Source organism: Haliotis rufescens, unplaced genomic scaffold (genome assembly GCF_023055435.1).
Source record: "Haliotis rufescens isolate VD_foot unplaced genomic scaffold, xgHalRufe1.0.p SCAF_2, whole genome shotgun sequence".
NCBI lineage: Eukaryota > Metazoa > Mollusca > Gastropoda > Lepetellida > Haliotidae > Haliotis > Haliotis rufescens.
Window position 1 is genome coordinate 26,699,238 of NW_025963890.1, and position 17,209 is coordinate 26,716,446.

The window sequence follows — 17,209 nt, forward strand, 5'->3', positions numbered from 1 at the left end:
GTCAAAAGAAAACCCGCCTTTTTCATGTGATTATGCATGTTGTTAATCTGGCATGGTTTAGCAATTTAAGATCGCGAAAACATTGCGAATGGATCCAGGGATTACCTTAGGTTTTATCGGAATGCGAGCCCTGGAGATGTAGAGTATGGGCCATGACAGATTAACAATTCGATTTTTTAATGCTTCTTTGGGTAGTAAATTATTATTATTCTTACTATTTATGTGTTATTCATATCCGGTGTGCAAGTAAACAATACATACAATGTATGTTTGCCCATTTGTTATACGATTTGACATTTTCATAATTAATTGCGGGAAAATGTTTATTAAAAACCACATTTCCTACGCGAATTCTGTTCTGGGTTGGCTTGCTCTGTTCAACTCAAACCGTCATATATAATCGTTCTCGTGCTTTTGTGTTAGTTGCCTATTCATTTATATGTAAATATGTTTTTTAAAACATGAGAACGCAAGATCGCGACATTAAACCAATGTCGCGATCTCGCATTCTCGTGCTTTTGTGTTTTTCTGCCAATTACTTATACAGTCATCTAGTGGCTCAGTCGTCTGAGGCGTCGCAATTCGCTGTGTAGAGTTGCGTTCCTTGGGCGTGCCAGAAACCTATGATGGTTGGTTTCGTCACATTTCAGGCTGACAAGCCGGGGCATAACTGAAATATGAATACTGTTCAAAGCGGTGTTTAGCCAAACTCACTCACTTATTCAGAGCCATGCCGGTCCCTCAGGCTGGATATTGGGGGCTCTTTTCCAGTATATATACATGCCTATCATGTGGGTTTCAAGGCAGCAATACATTAGTAGTTAAAGTTTGATTGAATTTAAAATAACATGGGAGACGGAACGCATTTTATTTTTAACATTTTATTGTTTTCTTATCGAACTATTTAAGGCATCTGTGTTCAATTGCTGTCGAAGGGTGTGATTCACATGCATCATGCGTGTTCAGTAGGGCTACGTGTATGGAGTAGGAACACACATATTAGCGATATTTCTATTTCTGGGAACTTTGAGGAAATAGAATAATGTAAGGCGGGATGTTTCGTTTTCAGGTTGGAGAGTATGAAAATCTATTAATTAATTTTGTATGGCCTAAAGTAGCGAATATGGTGTCGTGTAAAATACATCGGACAATCTCATTTTAGCCGAATGCTACAAATTGGTCTTTGAGAATTTTGTGTTAATGAATATGCTAGCCGTGTATAATATTGCCTCAAGGAGAAAATCACTGGTCTGTGATTTTGGCCAAATCTCGCGTTCTCCCATTTTCGTGTTTTGGGCATATTTAGCTCGTTTCCTAAGGTCGAGATCGCGATAGTGTCCCTTACAGTATTCCATAGTATAGTTAAGTTGGTGAGGTGAAATGGGGTTAAAACGTCGTGTTCAGATTACTACACTTATAAAGCGTCCGCGCGCGCGCGTGTGGCTGCTTGTATTAGTCCGGACTAATGCCAGTGTTTTGGAGTTAGCCCACTGAGATACCATGCCGCCATGAATACCCCACTCAGGCACTCGGAGACGACCAGTCCTTGTTTTAGCCCCTCAATGCCGGGTAACAGCATGTTCAGTCTTTCAACGTCTTTTGGTAACCCCGGACCTTCCGCTCTCCGGACTGACGCTCTACCACAAGACCACATATGTAAAACTTAAGCCTAAAATAAGTAAAGATTACGAAATCCTACATCTTTGACAACATCACAGGTGTCAGCGGTTTATCGTATGTAACCATGGATGATTGTGTCATTATCAGTAAGTCACATTAAAGTATGTTGCTATATTGTCTCACTGACCCTTGGCTCACAGTCGGACTGACCATGTGACGTGAAGTTAATACACTTATCATTGGCTATCTGAGAGAGTGACACTGTGTGTCAGTCCGGCTAAGGAGAATTGCATAATGGTGTCTGGCTCACACGTGGAGTGCCAGTGTGTTTAGCCGCATATGAGAAATGTAAATATCCGGTATGCGACGGTCAGTTAATGCATTACATACACATAATTCACTTAAGAATATTCATATTAAATTGAAAGATATAAGTTGTTGTCATAAAAGAGCTATGACAGACGTCACCAACTAACCCGTGAAGATCCGTGGTAGAATAGGTCTTCAGCAACCTATGCTTGCCGTAAAAGGTGACTATGCTTGTCGTAAGAGGCGACTAACGGGATCGGGTGGTCAGGTTCGCTGACTAGGTTGATGCACGTCATCGTACCTCAATTGCGAATCAATGCTCATGATGTCAATCACTGGATTGTCTGGTCCAGACTCGATTATTTACAGATCGCCGTCATATAGCTGGAACATTGCTGACTGCGGCGTTCAACAACATGAAACAAACAAACACTAACTTGAAACCATCACGTGGGTATTGGGCTGACAAACCTGGAAACTTGATCAGGGTGAACTAAGATTCGAACCCACAGTCGCGTGATCCTGGCACGCCTTATTTACGCATTTATCGACAACGAATTGCTTCGCCTGTGACAACGTGGCCCCAAGAGCCCACCCTCACCTACACACATCACACATTATATAGCTGGATCCTACATAGTTCATATAGGTAACGAGTTATATAACATACAATCTTTTATAAATAAATACTGTTTGTGGTTAATACAAAATCTTCGCGATAAGAAATGGTGGGGGACAGCTGTTTCTTCACACTGCTAATCTACGCCACGATTTCCCAAACCTAGATTTCACATAGAAACATAACAAATCACACCACTATGAACGATCGTGATTAGGGAATATGACCCATGTTTTCTTTAGAAAGAGATATATCACGAGCCTGTTTAAAGGCATATCATTTAATCAGCCAGAATCATACAACAGGTATAACACAACTGGTGATGGGGCATACACAGAAAGAACAGATTGAGCACACTGACAACTGCTCTGACGTGTGACCAGATGTACCAGTCTCCTGATAATGTACTCACAAAAGAAATAAATGACGAATGGGAGTTGTTTATCGTACAATAAAACACTGCAGGGAGAATAAACAATTAGGAGCGCAGCCCCGAGTTGTTTATTCTCCCTGCAGAGTTATATTGTACGTTGAACAACGACCAAGAGTACAGTCCCTTTAAGGATGTTGATAAAATGTACAAGTTTTAAAAAGATTTACCCAAATTTTGTTAATGATGACTTCCTGATTAGAATCCGACATCAGAAATGTCGGACAGGTCCATTTGCTGCACGGGTGACCCAGTCATCTAAGACGCCGCAATTCGCACGCCAGGAACTTATGATTGTAGGTTCGAATCCCGGTTCGCCCAGATTATGTTTCTAGGTTTATCAGCACCATACCCGTGCTCGTGGGTTATCCTGAAGTGGTAAATGTCTGAGACCTGCATCACTTCAGGCTTTCCTCCCACATTAAGCTGTGATATAACTAGAAAAAATGTTAAAAGCGGCGTTAAAGCCAACTCACTCACTCACTCATTCTTGTACTGTTGGACCACTTGGCGGCTTTTGACACCAAGGTGTCCTCCTTGCCTCTCTTGCAAAAAAACTGGCATCACGGGAATAAATAGAATGATTTGGTGGTCGTGTATTAAATAATTAATCTTTAGATTTTTAAAATTTAATCATCAATCAATTTCAAAATATTTTTGTTTTTAATTACAATCAAGTTGATTGTCCGTTTTTGACACAGCGTTTGAAAGTGGACAATTACAGTAACGTTACGCTTTTTATCAAATAAATCAAATTTTGATTGGATTGTCAGAGTCTGACCATCCGATCCATTTGATCGCCTCTTACAACCAGCCCATGTTGCCGGGAATCAATTCTAACCCGGAATCCCACGAAGTTGGTGTAGCTCTATTGTTTTCTATGCCAATGATTGGATTTCTACGTATGTCTTTAGCCAATTTCTGGGTAACACAATACAAATTATCTGCTATATTATTAATATACTGAACCGCAAAAGAAACGTTACCATGGGTAGGAAACATTTTTTTGTCCAAACACTGTAAACATATTTGAAGAACATATTAAAAAGATGAAAACTGATCATCAAGGTTGAAATTAAAGTGTTAAATGTTCTTAAAGCGAAACTCAACACTAGTCTCTGAGAAAATGGCATCACAAGTCAGTGTCTCGTGTGTCCGCCATGTGCATTGATGACTGCCGTGCAACGTCGATAAATGGAACAGATGAGGCGGTTGATGAAGGCCATAGGCACTTGAGCCCACACTCTGAGGAACGCCAGACGTAGTTCAGCTGCAGTTGTCGGCCTTCGTCGGACGTCATTCAGCCGTCTTTGAATCTCGTCCCACAGGTGCTTAATGGGATTTAAATCGGGACTGAGGGCAGGCCACTGCATGGTTCTGATGCCATTCTGCTGGAGGAAGTCTCTTGTTGCTCTCGCAGTGTGGGCACGGGTGTTATCATGTTGAAACTCATGGTATCGGCGACGCGCGAAATGAGGTACGGCGTGTCGTCTCAAGACTTGATCAAAGTACCGAGCTGCTGTGACACCATTTCCTCTCCCTGGACCGATGTTCTAGAAGACCACAGGACCGACCCTCTGTGCAAGACCAATTCCATTCCACACCACACCATGATGCTCGGACCACCCCACGAGTCTCTCTCAACAACACAAGCATCCAAATAACGTTCCATACGGCGTGTGCACAAGACTCTCTCTGCCACCTGCTGTTGAGATACAGTAACGGCTCTCGTCTGAGTGTGTCCCCATGGTCTGTCGAGCATTTTTCATAGCAGTAACAAAGCGATCTTGAAGATGCTGTCGCACAATCTGACGATCCTGGCGTCGGGTGGTGACCCTTGGTCTTCCAATATGTGATCGATCTATGATCTGCAGCCTGTATATGGTCCTTACGTGGACTTGAAATGCATTGGTTACTTGCCGGGCAGTTTGTCCAGCTTGCAATCATCCAAGGGCTTGGTGTCGCTGATTTCTTGTCAATCTTGGAATGTGGTAGCAATTCATTAACGAATGAATGTTATCCAATCTGGGTGGATTTTTAGGGGGCAAGAAATGGGGGAACGCATTTGCATTTCAATTTGCACGGAACTCACGTGCATCGGGTTACCATGGCCGTTGCCGTGATGCGTTTGGGCGATCTGTTTTATTGTCAACTGCTTTGTTGTTATTTTCATCAAATTTCATTTTTCCGGACAAGGTAATGATGAATTTTAGAAACTTTGACAAAAATGACCCAGATATTTAAATGACAACTTTTCATGCAATGTTACTTAGGGTGATGTTTCTTTTGCGGTTCAGTATATATACAAAATGTCCCTAGGACTGAGCCTTGTCGGTCACAAATTGGCGAACCAGGCGATTTATATGATGACATGTCAGTAGAATGACCACAGGAAGACCTGCGACTGTTCTGGGTAGGCTGCGTATTTGGTTCTGTTGCTTGCTGAAACATATTCTTGGTGTCAAATAAAAAATAACATAACGAGGAGGTCTGAGGACCGGGTGATCATCGAGCACCGGCTTTATATCTCTGTGTGAGTCTTTATTCTGGAAGTTAATGGGTTCCATTCGCTGGTTCAGACCATTGCACAATAGTAATATATAGTGCACTTATCCCCGTTTTTTAATTGCAGCCCTCTCATTGGCTGATTTCTGCCCGTCATATATTGCAGCCCTCTCATTGGCTGATTTCTACCAGCAGGGTCCCCCTCCCCCAGCCCAGGGTCCCCCACCCCACCCCAGCACTCCAGGCGTCCCACCCCCACCCAGGGTCCCCCTCCCCCACCACCCAGGGGTCCTACCCCACTTCCCCACCCATTTTGATTTTGAGCGTTGTTATGTAACTTATTCATAATTAAACCTAGTGAATGCTATTCTGGACTTAGTGTATACAATAATAATAAAAAGAAGTTCTAAAATTACAAAGTGAAATTCTCCAGCTGAAAAAAAGAACTAGAGAAAGGATATCTTTATTGAAAGCGTCTCAGCAAAATGTTAAAAGTTTTCTTTTGGGAGATTTGGTGGTTCCATAAGGAACCTGTGCGTACGCTGTACACGTGGATGTTGACGACGTCTTAGATCGTCGTGGATGGTGAGCCAAATACGGTCTTCAGGTAGACACTGTTGGGGGAATGTCTTCTATGATCTTGTAAGATTTTGTCTTCATATTTCCATTTGTACAGTTTAATATCGCACATATAGCACTGAATGCAATCGTTCATTCCCGTGTAGAGTAATACGCACCTGGCCAGCTCGAGAGGAGTCTGCTTAATTTGAATATGAAATTTGTAGTAGGTATCTTAACGATTTTTAAAATACCTGTAGGAAGGATGATCGGGAATAACCATAATATCCGATTCCACTGTCCACGAACTCCGACAGCTATCGGCATCCAAACATTTACATCCGTAGTCGACACTAGCGTCGCAATCCGCGCTTAAAACTGGAGAATCCATTTTCACGTCCGATATCTCCAACAGCTCGAGCCGCAAATGATAAATCCGCGATGACGGTCCGGCGATCAAAATCACGTGACCAGCCGGATAACAAATGAACGTACTACGCCGGACAAGCATGTGGCAGTTCCGGGTCAATGACCCGCACTCAAACCTACATCATTACCATGGTAGCAATGTCCCCTTTACCTATAGCTTTGGACATCCTGACAACTTTGTTCCCGTGCCGTCTATACGTTTTCAAGAATAAACATTCATCGATCATATTGACGGGGCAATAGATGTATACATACCTTACTCGTAATGCAAACACGCATTACCTTAAAGCACTACGTTACGGTATATATCTGTCAAAATAACTCGCGAGCGTTTGTCCATAACGTTACATCCGTTGTCTTAAAGGGGACAGTATAACGATGTTAGTATTATAAAAGGTTAACCCTAAAGGTCTACAGGCATTGTCTCGCGGTACCGCTGTTAGGCCTTAAAGGTCGGCTCTACGTATAAAATCAGAACTCGTAGCCCAACTGTACGAGTATAAAGGGTGACACTGCCGACCTCAAGAGGTGTTAATACGCGAAATTACCTCGCCCTCATCATTCGATATCGTCATGGCGTGGTGTCAACGAGGTTGTAAATCGTGGGATCCATATTTCTAGACTTCTCTAAAGCTTTCGACATGGTATGACATAACGGGCTAATACAAAAACTAAAAAAAGAGCAAATAATAAACTATATCCAAGACTTCCTAACTAATCGCAAAATAACCGTTGGTATCGACCAAACGCTATCGGACCAGTGTCCCTTAGAACATGACACACCCCAAGGTTGCATTCTAAGCCCAACACTTTTCAACGTTATGATTAATGACCTATTCGTTAGAAAACCCAATAAAATGTAAACTTCCAAATACGCGGAAGATGGAGCCCTCTGGGTCCGCACTAGAAGCATAAATATAGCTAAAAAATTACTGCAGAATGCATTAAATAAAATTCAAATAAGGGTAAATAAATGGGGTTTCTCACTAAATGCCGAAAAAAACACAGGGATAGTATTCAAACACAGAAATACGCGTGCAAACACTCCCAACTACAACTAAACAACAAAAAACAACAACATACAATTCCAAAAAGAAACCAAATTCCTTGGACTAATCTTTGATGAACACCTCACCTGGGGTGTTCACATTAAAAACCTAACAAATAGATGCACTAAAGACCTAGACACACTACGCTGCCTGACAGGTTCCAAGTAGGGGGACCTCCAAGAAGACCCTACTATCTCTTTACAAATCACTAATTAGATCAAAAATAGACTATGGATGCCAAATATACAACACCTTAAACTCTTCATTAAGAGATAAACTAAACTCAATTCAATATCAAGCACTCAAGATAATCACACGCACTCAGCATGGCTCACCGAGCATATCGCTACAGGCACTAACAGGCGAACTACCCCTGGATCTACGCCGAGAACATCTAACAATAAATTACTGGGCCTCAACCCAACAAAAAGGCCAAAATCCAACAGATCCTTAAAACTAATAAGAGCCCCAGACTCCAAGCTCTAGCTCGCAAAAACCCTCAATTAACATAAATCTCTCAACGCATAATATATTACCGAAATACACACAACCTTAATTATTTACAGTTAAACACAGTCCCAAATAATACCTTCACACCTAAACTCCGACCACCCAGAATCGACATATCTCTCTCCACCAGACTAAATAAAGGAACTAATCCAAATACCGCTAAAACCATCACATTAGCATACATTCACGAAAAATGTCCAAATTGGTGTCACATTTACACAGACGGGTCCTTTGACCCTGGCTCAAAACGCACAGGATTCGGCATCCATATCAACGAACCCCGGTTAATCATATGGGCTCCCAAATGAACAATCAATTTTCACAGCCGAATTAATGGGGATAGTAACAGCCCTATACTGCCATCAAATAAATAGACACCAAAAAACCCTAATCCTTTCAGACTCATTAAGTGAACCCCAGGCCATAAAAAACAAAAACACAAAAAAGCTCCCAAAACTAATACAACAGATAATTAAAAGCGCCAACAATCTACGTAAACTAGGTAAAGACATAGAAATAGTTTGGATCCCTGCCCATGTTGGAGTGTTTGGCAACGAACACGCAGACAAAGCAGCCAAATCAGCACTAAAATTAGAAGAAGTAAGCATCAACCTACCAATATCAAAAACGAAATTAAAAGTATCACAAAGGAGAAAGTCTTCCAAAAGTGGCAAAACAACTATCAGAAATTTGATTGCAAACTAAAACACCTGCTACAAAAGCCACTCAAAAAACAAAAATCCATAATAAAATTAAAAACATTGACAGAGTAATATCTAAACTACAAATAGACCACACTAAGTTAATTCCCACCTACACCAAATTAAAAAAACCTCCAACCGGTAAATGCCCCCACTGCAACTTAAAGAGAAACGCGTAATACTATATTGCACACATTACCAGCAACACAGAACAACACTCCAGTCCACACTAAATTGCAACAATCAAATGACACTAGCAAATTCCAAACCTATAAAACCACACAAACTCCCTTTAGTCAACACACACACACACACACACACACACACACACACACACACACGCACGCACGCACGCACGCACGCACGCACGCACGCACACACACACACACACACACACACCTTTTGCATGGCATACGACACCATTATGCTCAAACCGCTGAAGGATTTTATGTACATCGCTTATGTATGCTGAATTCAATAGTTTTAAATATCTATACGGTAGACGCGTGTACAAATATTCTTGTAGAAAGCTTCAATGTTACGATAGCGTTGTTTGCGGTTACTATTGTCTGTATTTTCTATATTATCGGTGTCGACACAACTCCATGAGTCGCATTTTAAACAGTTTCACCGATGATTGTACAATAAACGACGATATCGTACACTCATGGTATTGGAATAAAAAGATCTGATCAGTAACTGGGCAGGATCTGGCCAGTGGCTTTCAAATGATAATTATCCTCAGAATGGATAGAACAAAATGACCTGGTACTACTAAACGATAACCAACCAACTAGATACGATAAAATACACCATAAAATGTCGACTATCGACTTAACCATATACACATCCGACCTAGCCCAAAGCATACAATAGGAAGTCCATGAAGAACCACTAGGCAGCGACCACTTCCCCATAAACATAACAGTAGGAGATATTAACATCCAAAAAACAACCCAAAATCAGGAACCAAAATTCCTATACAACAAAGCCGACTGGAATAAATTCTGGGAAATCTGTAGCCAAACAAACCTAGCTGACCTAGAAAATAGCGACCCCGAAACTTACAACAAAAACCTTACAGATTACATAATTACCCTGCGGGTAGAAATTAGCCAATGAGAGGGCTGCAATATATGACGGGCAGAAATCAGCCAATGAGAGGGCTGCAATTAAAAAACGGGCATAAGTGCACTATATACTACTCACAATGTATACGATGTGTTGTAAACATCGAATTCAATTTGTTTTTCCTTTAATTGAAACTGTGATAATGGCACTATGATTGGTTTGCTGAAAAAGTATTTTCCGTGAGTCTAATGTACATGGTACATGCTGTGATTGTACAAAATAATTGATAGCCAGTCATGTATGTATGTATGTCATCACATACACATGGAAATATTGTCATAACACGACAGGTTCGTATTTCCAACATTCTGTCATTGATATCAGATCTAATTAATTTTAGATTTTAAAATCATTGATGTAGACTGTGCTCTCGATTAGCGTATAATAATCTATTGCAAGTCTTCAACTATTATTTGATATGTTATCTGAAATGTCAGCAATGAGTAAACGCTTTATTGTTTTCGTTCAATGACGTTACGTTTTGCAATTGTAATTGTGTAGACTAATAAACGCTCAGTGATTTCCCGCAGCTGTGAATTTATCGTCTGGTCAGGTGCGCGTGGTTTGACCACACGTGTTGTGACGTGGCTGACGTCACGTCAAACAGCTTATGTAATGTTGTGGTCGTATAATGATCGGCTACACGTGGTTTCAGTTTCCAAATCATAATATTTTTCTTTGACTGAACTAGAAAGTACATCTAGTACATCACGATTGGGAAGATATCTACGGCGACCGACGAGTAAATGAGACCTTTTATCACTTGACTAACACCTTTAGAGTGAGTGAGTTAATATTTAAAGTCACATCGGCAATATTTCAGCCATATCGTGACTTGAACAAGGTATAGCATATAAAAAAACTGTCGTCAAAGGACAGTACAACAACTAGCAATATATCACAGATTATAATTTAAAACTAGTTTTAGATCAATAAAATGATTGGATTACGACAGACGACACGTTATAAAAACAGGCTATTAATCACCAACAACTAAAGTTAGGCCACCATACTAGGGACCATGGGGACTTACAGTACCTTTGCTACCTACATGGTTCCCCAGCAGGATTTACACCATTCCTTTAGTCATTGGCGAATGTTGACGAGAGTAGCCGAAAATTAAAATATACAAATATTCTGCGTTTAAAAACAGGGATAGATAAATTACTTTGAATGAAATGGTCTGACATATCCTCTCAGGGGGACAATAATTTTACACTACTTTAACCCCCATCGAGGATATAGCCACTTACAATCTCAGTGAATTATTCATACTATCAATAGTAAAAGTTATTTATTTATTTACAATACATAGTCATCAAAATTTATCAATCGATTCAATTTCTTTTAAAAAAGCAAGTATAAAATGAGGACTTATCTGATTAAAAAGATCCTTAATGGATGATACTTTGAAGTACTTATCCCTTGTGATGGAAAAATCAATACAGTCAAGCAGGACATGCTTGACCGTGATTCTTTCATCACAAGGGATACAGAACGGAGGATCTTCACCTTTTAAAAGATACTCACGTGTATATCTCGAGTGGCCAATACGACATCGCCGCAAAATGACCTCTTCAAATCTGGACTGACAACCCAAGTAGGTGTAGCCAATAGTTGGTTTAATTTAATGCAATTTATTTACACCTGCTTGGGTGTCCCACTTCTTTTTCATGAGATCACTGATATAACATCTGATAACTGGCTTATAATCGCTGTATGGAATCAGAAGTGGTGTCTCAGATTTGTTGAGTGCTGCTTTAGCTGCAGAATCAGCCATTGAGTTACCAATAATACCAACATGGCTTGGTAACCAGCAAAAAACGATGTCGTATTGGCCAGTAGCAAGATCATTAAACAATTCAACAATTTTGATTAAAAGTGGATGTGTACAAGATAGATTTTTAATAGCTTGAAGGCAAGAAAGTGAATTTGGAAAATATAATAAATTGTTTATGTTTTGATTGGTTATTTATATTTTCCAATGCTGTTAATTGCCTTATCCTCGGCCGTAAAAATGGAACAGTTATCTGGTATTCGGTTTGATATAGTCCTGGATCCAATGACAGTGGCGCTGGCAACGGGGCCACCATCCTTGGATCCATCTGTAAATATAGATTTGTACGTATTGTATGAGGATCGTAACTGGTTGTATTCTTGTAGATAAATTAGTTGATTTGTGTCAGATTTTTTCAACTTAGTGAGAGAAAGGCCTACTTCAGGCCTGACTAATTGCCAAGGAGGAGTAGACAGAAGTGCATATGGAGATATGATGTCTAAAACAATATTAGTAGCTGCAATATGAGGTTTGATCCAAACCCCAAGTGGTGGGATAAGTTTGGGCTTGTTTTGAAACAGGTCCTCATTAAGTGGATCAAAGACGCAATTATAAGCTGGGTTTGATGGGTTCGAACGTAATTTAGTTACATATTGAAGAGATAATTTCAAGCGGCGTTGGGCAAGTGAAGGTTCATCCGCCTCCACATACAAACTATCTAGAGGAGAGGTTCTAAATGCTCCAAGACAGAGCCGCAGTCCCTGATGATGTATGCTATCTAATTTCTCTAAATTACTTTTAGCAGCTCCACCATAAACAATTGAACCATAATCTAGTTTAGATCTAATAAGGGATCTATACAGGTGAAGTAAGGTTGTCTGATCCCCACCCCACTTTGTATTTGCAACAACTTTTAGTAGATCAAGTGCCTTCAAGCATTTAGTTTTAAGATATTTTATATGGGGTAAAAACGTCAAGTGGCGATCAAATATAAGACCCAAGAACTTGGTCTCCTCAACAACCTTGATGGGGGCACCGTTTAACAACAGTTCCGGGTCTTTATGCGGTCTATAATTTCTACAAAAATGGATACAATTTGTCTTTGCTTTAGAAAATCTAAAACCATTTTCAAGTGACCACTTTTGGATTTTATTTAGGCAAAGCTGCAATTGCCTTTCTATTGTGTGCATGTTTTTGCCACGACAAGATATGTTAAAGTCATCTACAAAGAGTGACCCATCAATTGTGTCATTCAATACCTTGGAGAGACTGTTAATTTTAATGCTGAATAATGTGACAGACAAGATACTGCCTTGTGGAACACCCTGATCCTGATTATAATGGTCAGAGAGGGTTGAACCCACACAGACTTGAAATTGTCTGTCTGTTAAAAAACTGGATATAAACTGAGGCAAACGACCTCGCAATCCAAATTCATGAAGATCTTTTAAAATGCCATGCTTCCAAGTTGTATCATAAGCTTTTTCTAAATCGAAAAAGATGGATTCAGCATGTTGTTTATTTACAATGGAATTTTTTATGAACGATTCTAAACGCACAAGATGATCAATGATACTTCTATTTTTCCGGAAACCACATTGTATATCTGTAATGAGTGAGTGAGTGAGTTAAGATTTAACGTCACATCGGCAGTATTTCAGCCATATCGTGATGAGAAGTACATTAATAATACATATATATCTGTAATGAGATGATTGGTTTCCAAATACCAAACTAATCGATTATTCACCATACGTTCCATAGTTTTGCCAACGCAGCTAGTGAGAGATATCGGACGGTAATTTGATGGATCTGTATGATCCCGTCCTGGTTTTGGTATAGGGACTACAATCGCATCGCGCCACGAAGGAGGAAAAATCCCTGATGTCCAAATAGCATCAACTATAGTTAAAAGTGTTTGGAGACATGATTCAGGCAAGTGTTTTAAAAGATGATAATGAATATTATCTGCTCCAGTTGCAGTATCATGAGCTTGCCCAAGGGCGGTATTGAGCTCATGTAGTGAAAATACTTCATTATAGTCTTCACCATTATCAGAATTAAAATTAACCTTTTTCTTTTCCTGTTGTTGCTGAAATTTCTGAAATTTAGGATCATAGTTGGATGATGAAGAATGCTTGGCTAAAGTTTCACCTAATTTATTTGCGATGTCAGATTTATCTGTTAATATATCAGTACCATCTTTGAGATGTTTAATGCTTGATTTTGAACCCTTGCCTTTAATTCTTTGAATCATATTCCACACCTTTGATATAGGTGTGCGTGAGTTGATTCTGGATACATAATGTCTCCAAGACTGAAGCTTATTTTGTTTAAATGTTCGTCTAGCCTTTGCACTGTTTATTTTTAAAATATTCAAATTGTGGACCGTAGGGTGTCGGCGGAAAAACTTTTACGCCTTCTTCCTATGCTTTCTAGCCTGTTTGCAATCATCGCTAAACCATGGTTTGCGAATGTGCGGGTTCACAGAGGATTTAGGAATGGTTTCATCAGCTAAGTGTTGCAGTTGTCCTGAGAACAGCTGAATAGGATCTGGAATGTTTTGGAAAGTTTCTGGTTTTAGTGTTTCAAAACAACGAGTTTGAAATAAGGGCCAATTTGCTCTATTAAAATTCCACCTTGTGGAAGGTGGTTCATCAGTAGGCAGAACAGATTTTAATACTGTGGGGAAATGGTCACTTCCACTTCATCATGGACTGACCAGTCAAATTCGTTTAGTAAATTAGAATCTGTGAGTGACAGATCTAATGCTGAATAAGTTCCTGTTGCAGGATGTAAATATGTGTTTGCTCCATCATTAAATATACATAAATTATTGTTTGTAATAAAATCTTCAAGGACCGTACCCTTAGCGTTCGTATCGATACTTCCCCACAGAGGGTTATGGCCATTTAGGTCACCCATGATGACACAGGGTTGAGGGAGTTGGTCAAATAAAGACTGAAGATCGGCCTGCTGAAGAGGAGAAGATGGTGGAATATACAAAGAGCAAAGTGTGAAGGCGATGTGAAATGTTAGCCGGACTGCAACGGCTTGAAGATTGGTTTTAAGAGGAATAGCTCTATGAATTATGTCCCGTCTGACTAAGATAGAAGAACCTCCTGTGGCTTTTACTCCTGGAGGTGAGAAGAAATTATACATATTATAATTCCTTATATCACATTTATCTGTGTTTTTAAGATAGGTTTCTTGCAAACACATAGCTGATGGTTTAAAATCTTGTATTAAAAGTTGTAAATCATTAAAATTATTTCTAAATCCTCTACAATTCCATTGAATTATGTTGGACGATTGAGTCATGGTGGCTCAATCGGTGAACGCTCACGTACACGTGAGGAGGAAGGACTCCTACTACTGCTCTGTGATGATGGGGTTACATCCATGTCCAGAGCATCGAAGGAGTTATGGATAACTAGCTCTGAAGAAGAGGAGTTCCTGTTTGTCTGTTTTTTATTTAGTTTTTTTCTTTCTTTTCTTGTCAAAGTAACAACATCTGATTCAATAGTTGCAGGCTCTACAGTGGCCTCTGACTCTGTAGTAGCTGGCGCAACAGCATCAGAGTTAGCAATCAAGGGTTCGGAATGACTCACAGTTTGAGTCGAAGATGTATTTGAAGTGATCACAGAAGATAGGCTGATCGGTTTATCTGATGTGACCCATGTCAACTCTGTTTGAATAGAAATAGATACTGTTGGGGGACTTGGAGGAGCAGATATAGTGGCAGCAGCAGAATAGGTTCTGGTAAGTGGAATTGATGAAGACTGACTTTCAATAACCTTCTTTGCCTCATAAAACGAGATATTTTGTTCGTGTTTGAGCTTTATGATTTTGGATTGCTTTTGCCACACTGGACATAATCTAGATAATGCTAGATGTTGCCCTTTGCAGTTTGGACGTTTTATTTCAGATGTGCAGTTGATGCTGTCATGGTCGTCACCACAGCGCTGACAGATAACTGAGTGGTCACAAGATTTAGACCCATGCCCAAACTTTTTGAAACATCGGAGTGGATTGGGGACATACACCTCCACTCCGATGTTGAGATAACCAGTTTTAATGGATGTAGGAATTGCAGAAAGTGCAAAAGTAAGCAGATACGTATTGGACGGAATGATGTCACCGTCTCTAGATTTCATAGTGAAACGCTTCACTGCTGTCACTCCTTGAGTTTTTAGTTCGTCTGTAATGTCCTGCTCTGACATGTCGGACAGGCAACGAGCTCTGTCTCGAACAATGCCTGGGCAAGAATTCAGGGTTTTGTGCACGGACACAGCAACCTCAATATTTGCAAATGTAGTTAGAGATAGCAGATTGAGAGATTGCTGTCTCCGTGAACACTCAACAAGGAGCGAGCCTCTACGAAGACGCGTCACATTCTTGACTTCTCCACAAATACCAGATACAGCTCTGGAAATGGCAAAGGGGTTGAGTTTGAGTGGCTGTTTATCAGCTGCTTCTATGACAACAAATCGGGCCCATGAATCTAAAACAGGAGATTTGTTTTCGGTTTGAGCAGTTTCATCAAGATCCATATGTCGTCGTTTTGAGCGGGTTGAACCAGGGTATTGGTGAGACATGATGAAAGAAAATATTTCAACACCCCTGCTCCCCACCCACCATGGAGTGCCACAAAGAGCGATGTTTTAGTGCACCGGACCTCCAACATGCAAACATCAGGGATACAGAGGTGGTATACTCCAGTAAAAGCAACGTGAATAGCTGAATTTGTCTACCAAATATAATGCCAGGCTGGTTCGGCCCATGACAAAAAATTAGAGACAGACAGAACTCAGAGGTTGATTGTACCAGATTGGCCCATGAGCCACCGCCTTCTGGCATGGGACTCTAGGCAAGTTTACATCATACATTAATAACATACATACATACATACATACCCAACATTCACATAAATTGAAATATCATAATATGAACATCCTCACAGCCAACAGACAAGAACTGATCCAAGCCATCCAAGAAGAATGGCGACGTATCCAACTGACTTTTCCTCTATGTACATGTGACGTGTCATTGAACTTCAGCGATTTTTGATGTGTGTGCGCTTTAGCCATTGTTATTTGCTTCCCCACCTCAATTCGGTCAACTATCAATATCATATGTTGTATAATTGTCATCTTAAATGCTGATTTCGTTGAGATTTTGATCTTTTCAATACATTTTACTTCATGCATCTATCTTTCGTGGCTATTAAACTTAGTGATTTAAATCTATGGTAAAGTTTCTTTTGGCCGTCAGTATAATATCTATTTTGCTAAGAGATACTGCTTAGATAAGGATGGCTGTTGTTTATTTCGTAGTAAACAGTGGGTTATAAAGTTTTACATTGTTTCGTAAAAATGAAATTAAAAGTGTAAAAAGGTCTTAAACAATATCAACAACACCCTGTGTTGGTGATAGTCTTTCACAGTTATTTAGTGGTTTGGTTGTAAAGTCAGTTATATTGACATTCCGGCTTATTCTTCTATCTTATCAGTTGTGTTGTGTGTCACTCGTAGTTGAAATATATCTTAGATCTAGCATTGTGAAACCTGT

At 40.0% G+C, this 17,209-nt stretch overlaps 1 protein-coding gene across 1 annotated transcript; it reads right to left on the reverse strand.

Moving 5' to 3' along the window:
• Nucleotides 1-14,955: 14,955 nt before the first annotated feature.
• On the reverse strand, nucleotides 14,956-16,236 carry LOC125381914. The gene has a single exon (XM_048399272.1). The coding sequence runs from the start codon at nucleotides 16,234-16,236 to the stop codon at nucleotides 14,956-14,958; it is 1,281 nt and encodes a 426-aa protein (XP_048255229.1).
• Nucleotides 16,237-17,209: the final 973 nt, after the last annotated feature.

Excerpts from the sequence above, each read along its gene's own strand:
- LOC125381914 (XM_048399272.1), bottom strand. The coding sequence starts at position 16,236 with ATGTCTCACCAATACCCTGGTTCAACCCGCTCAAAACGACGACATATG.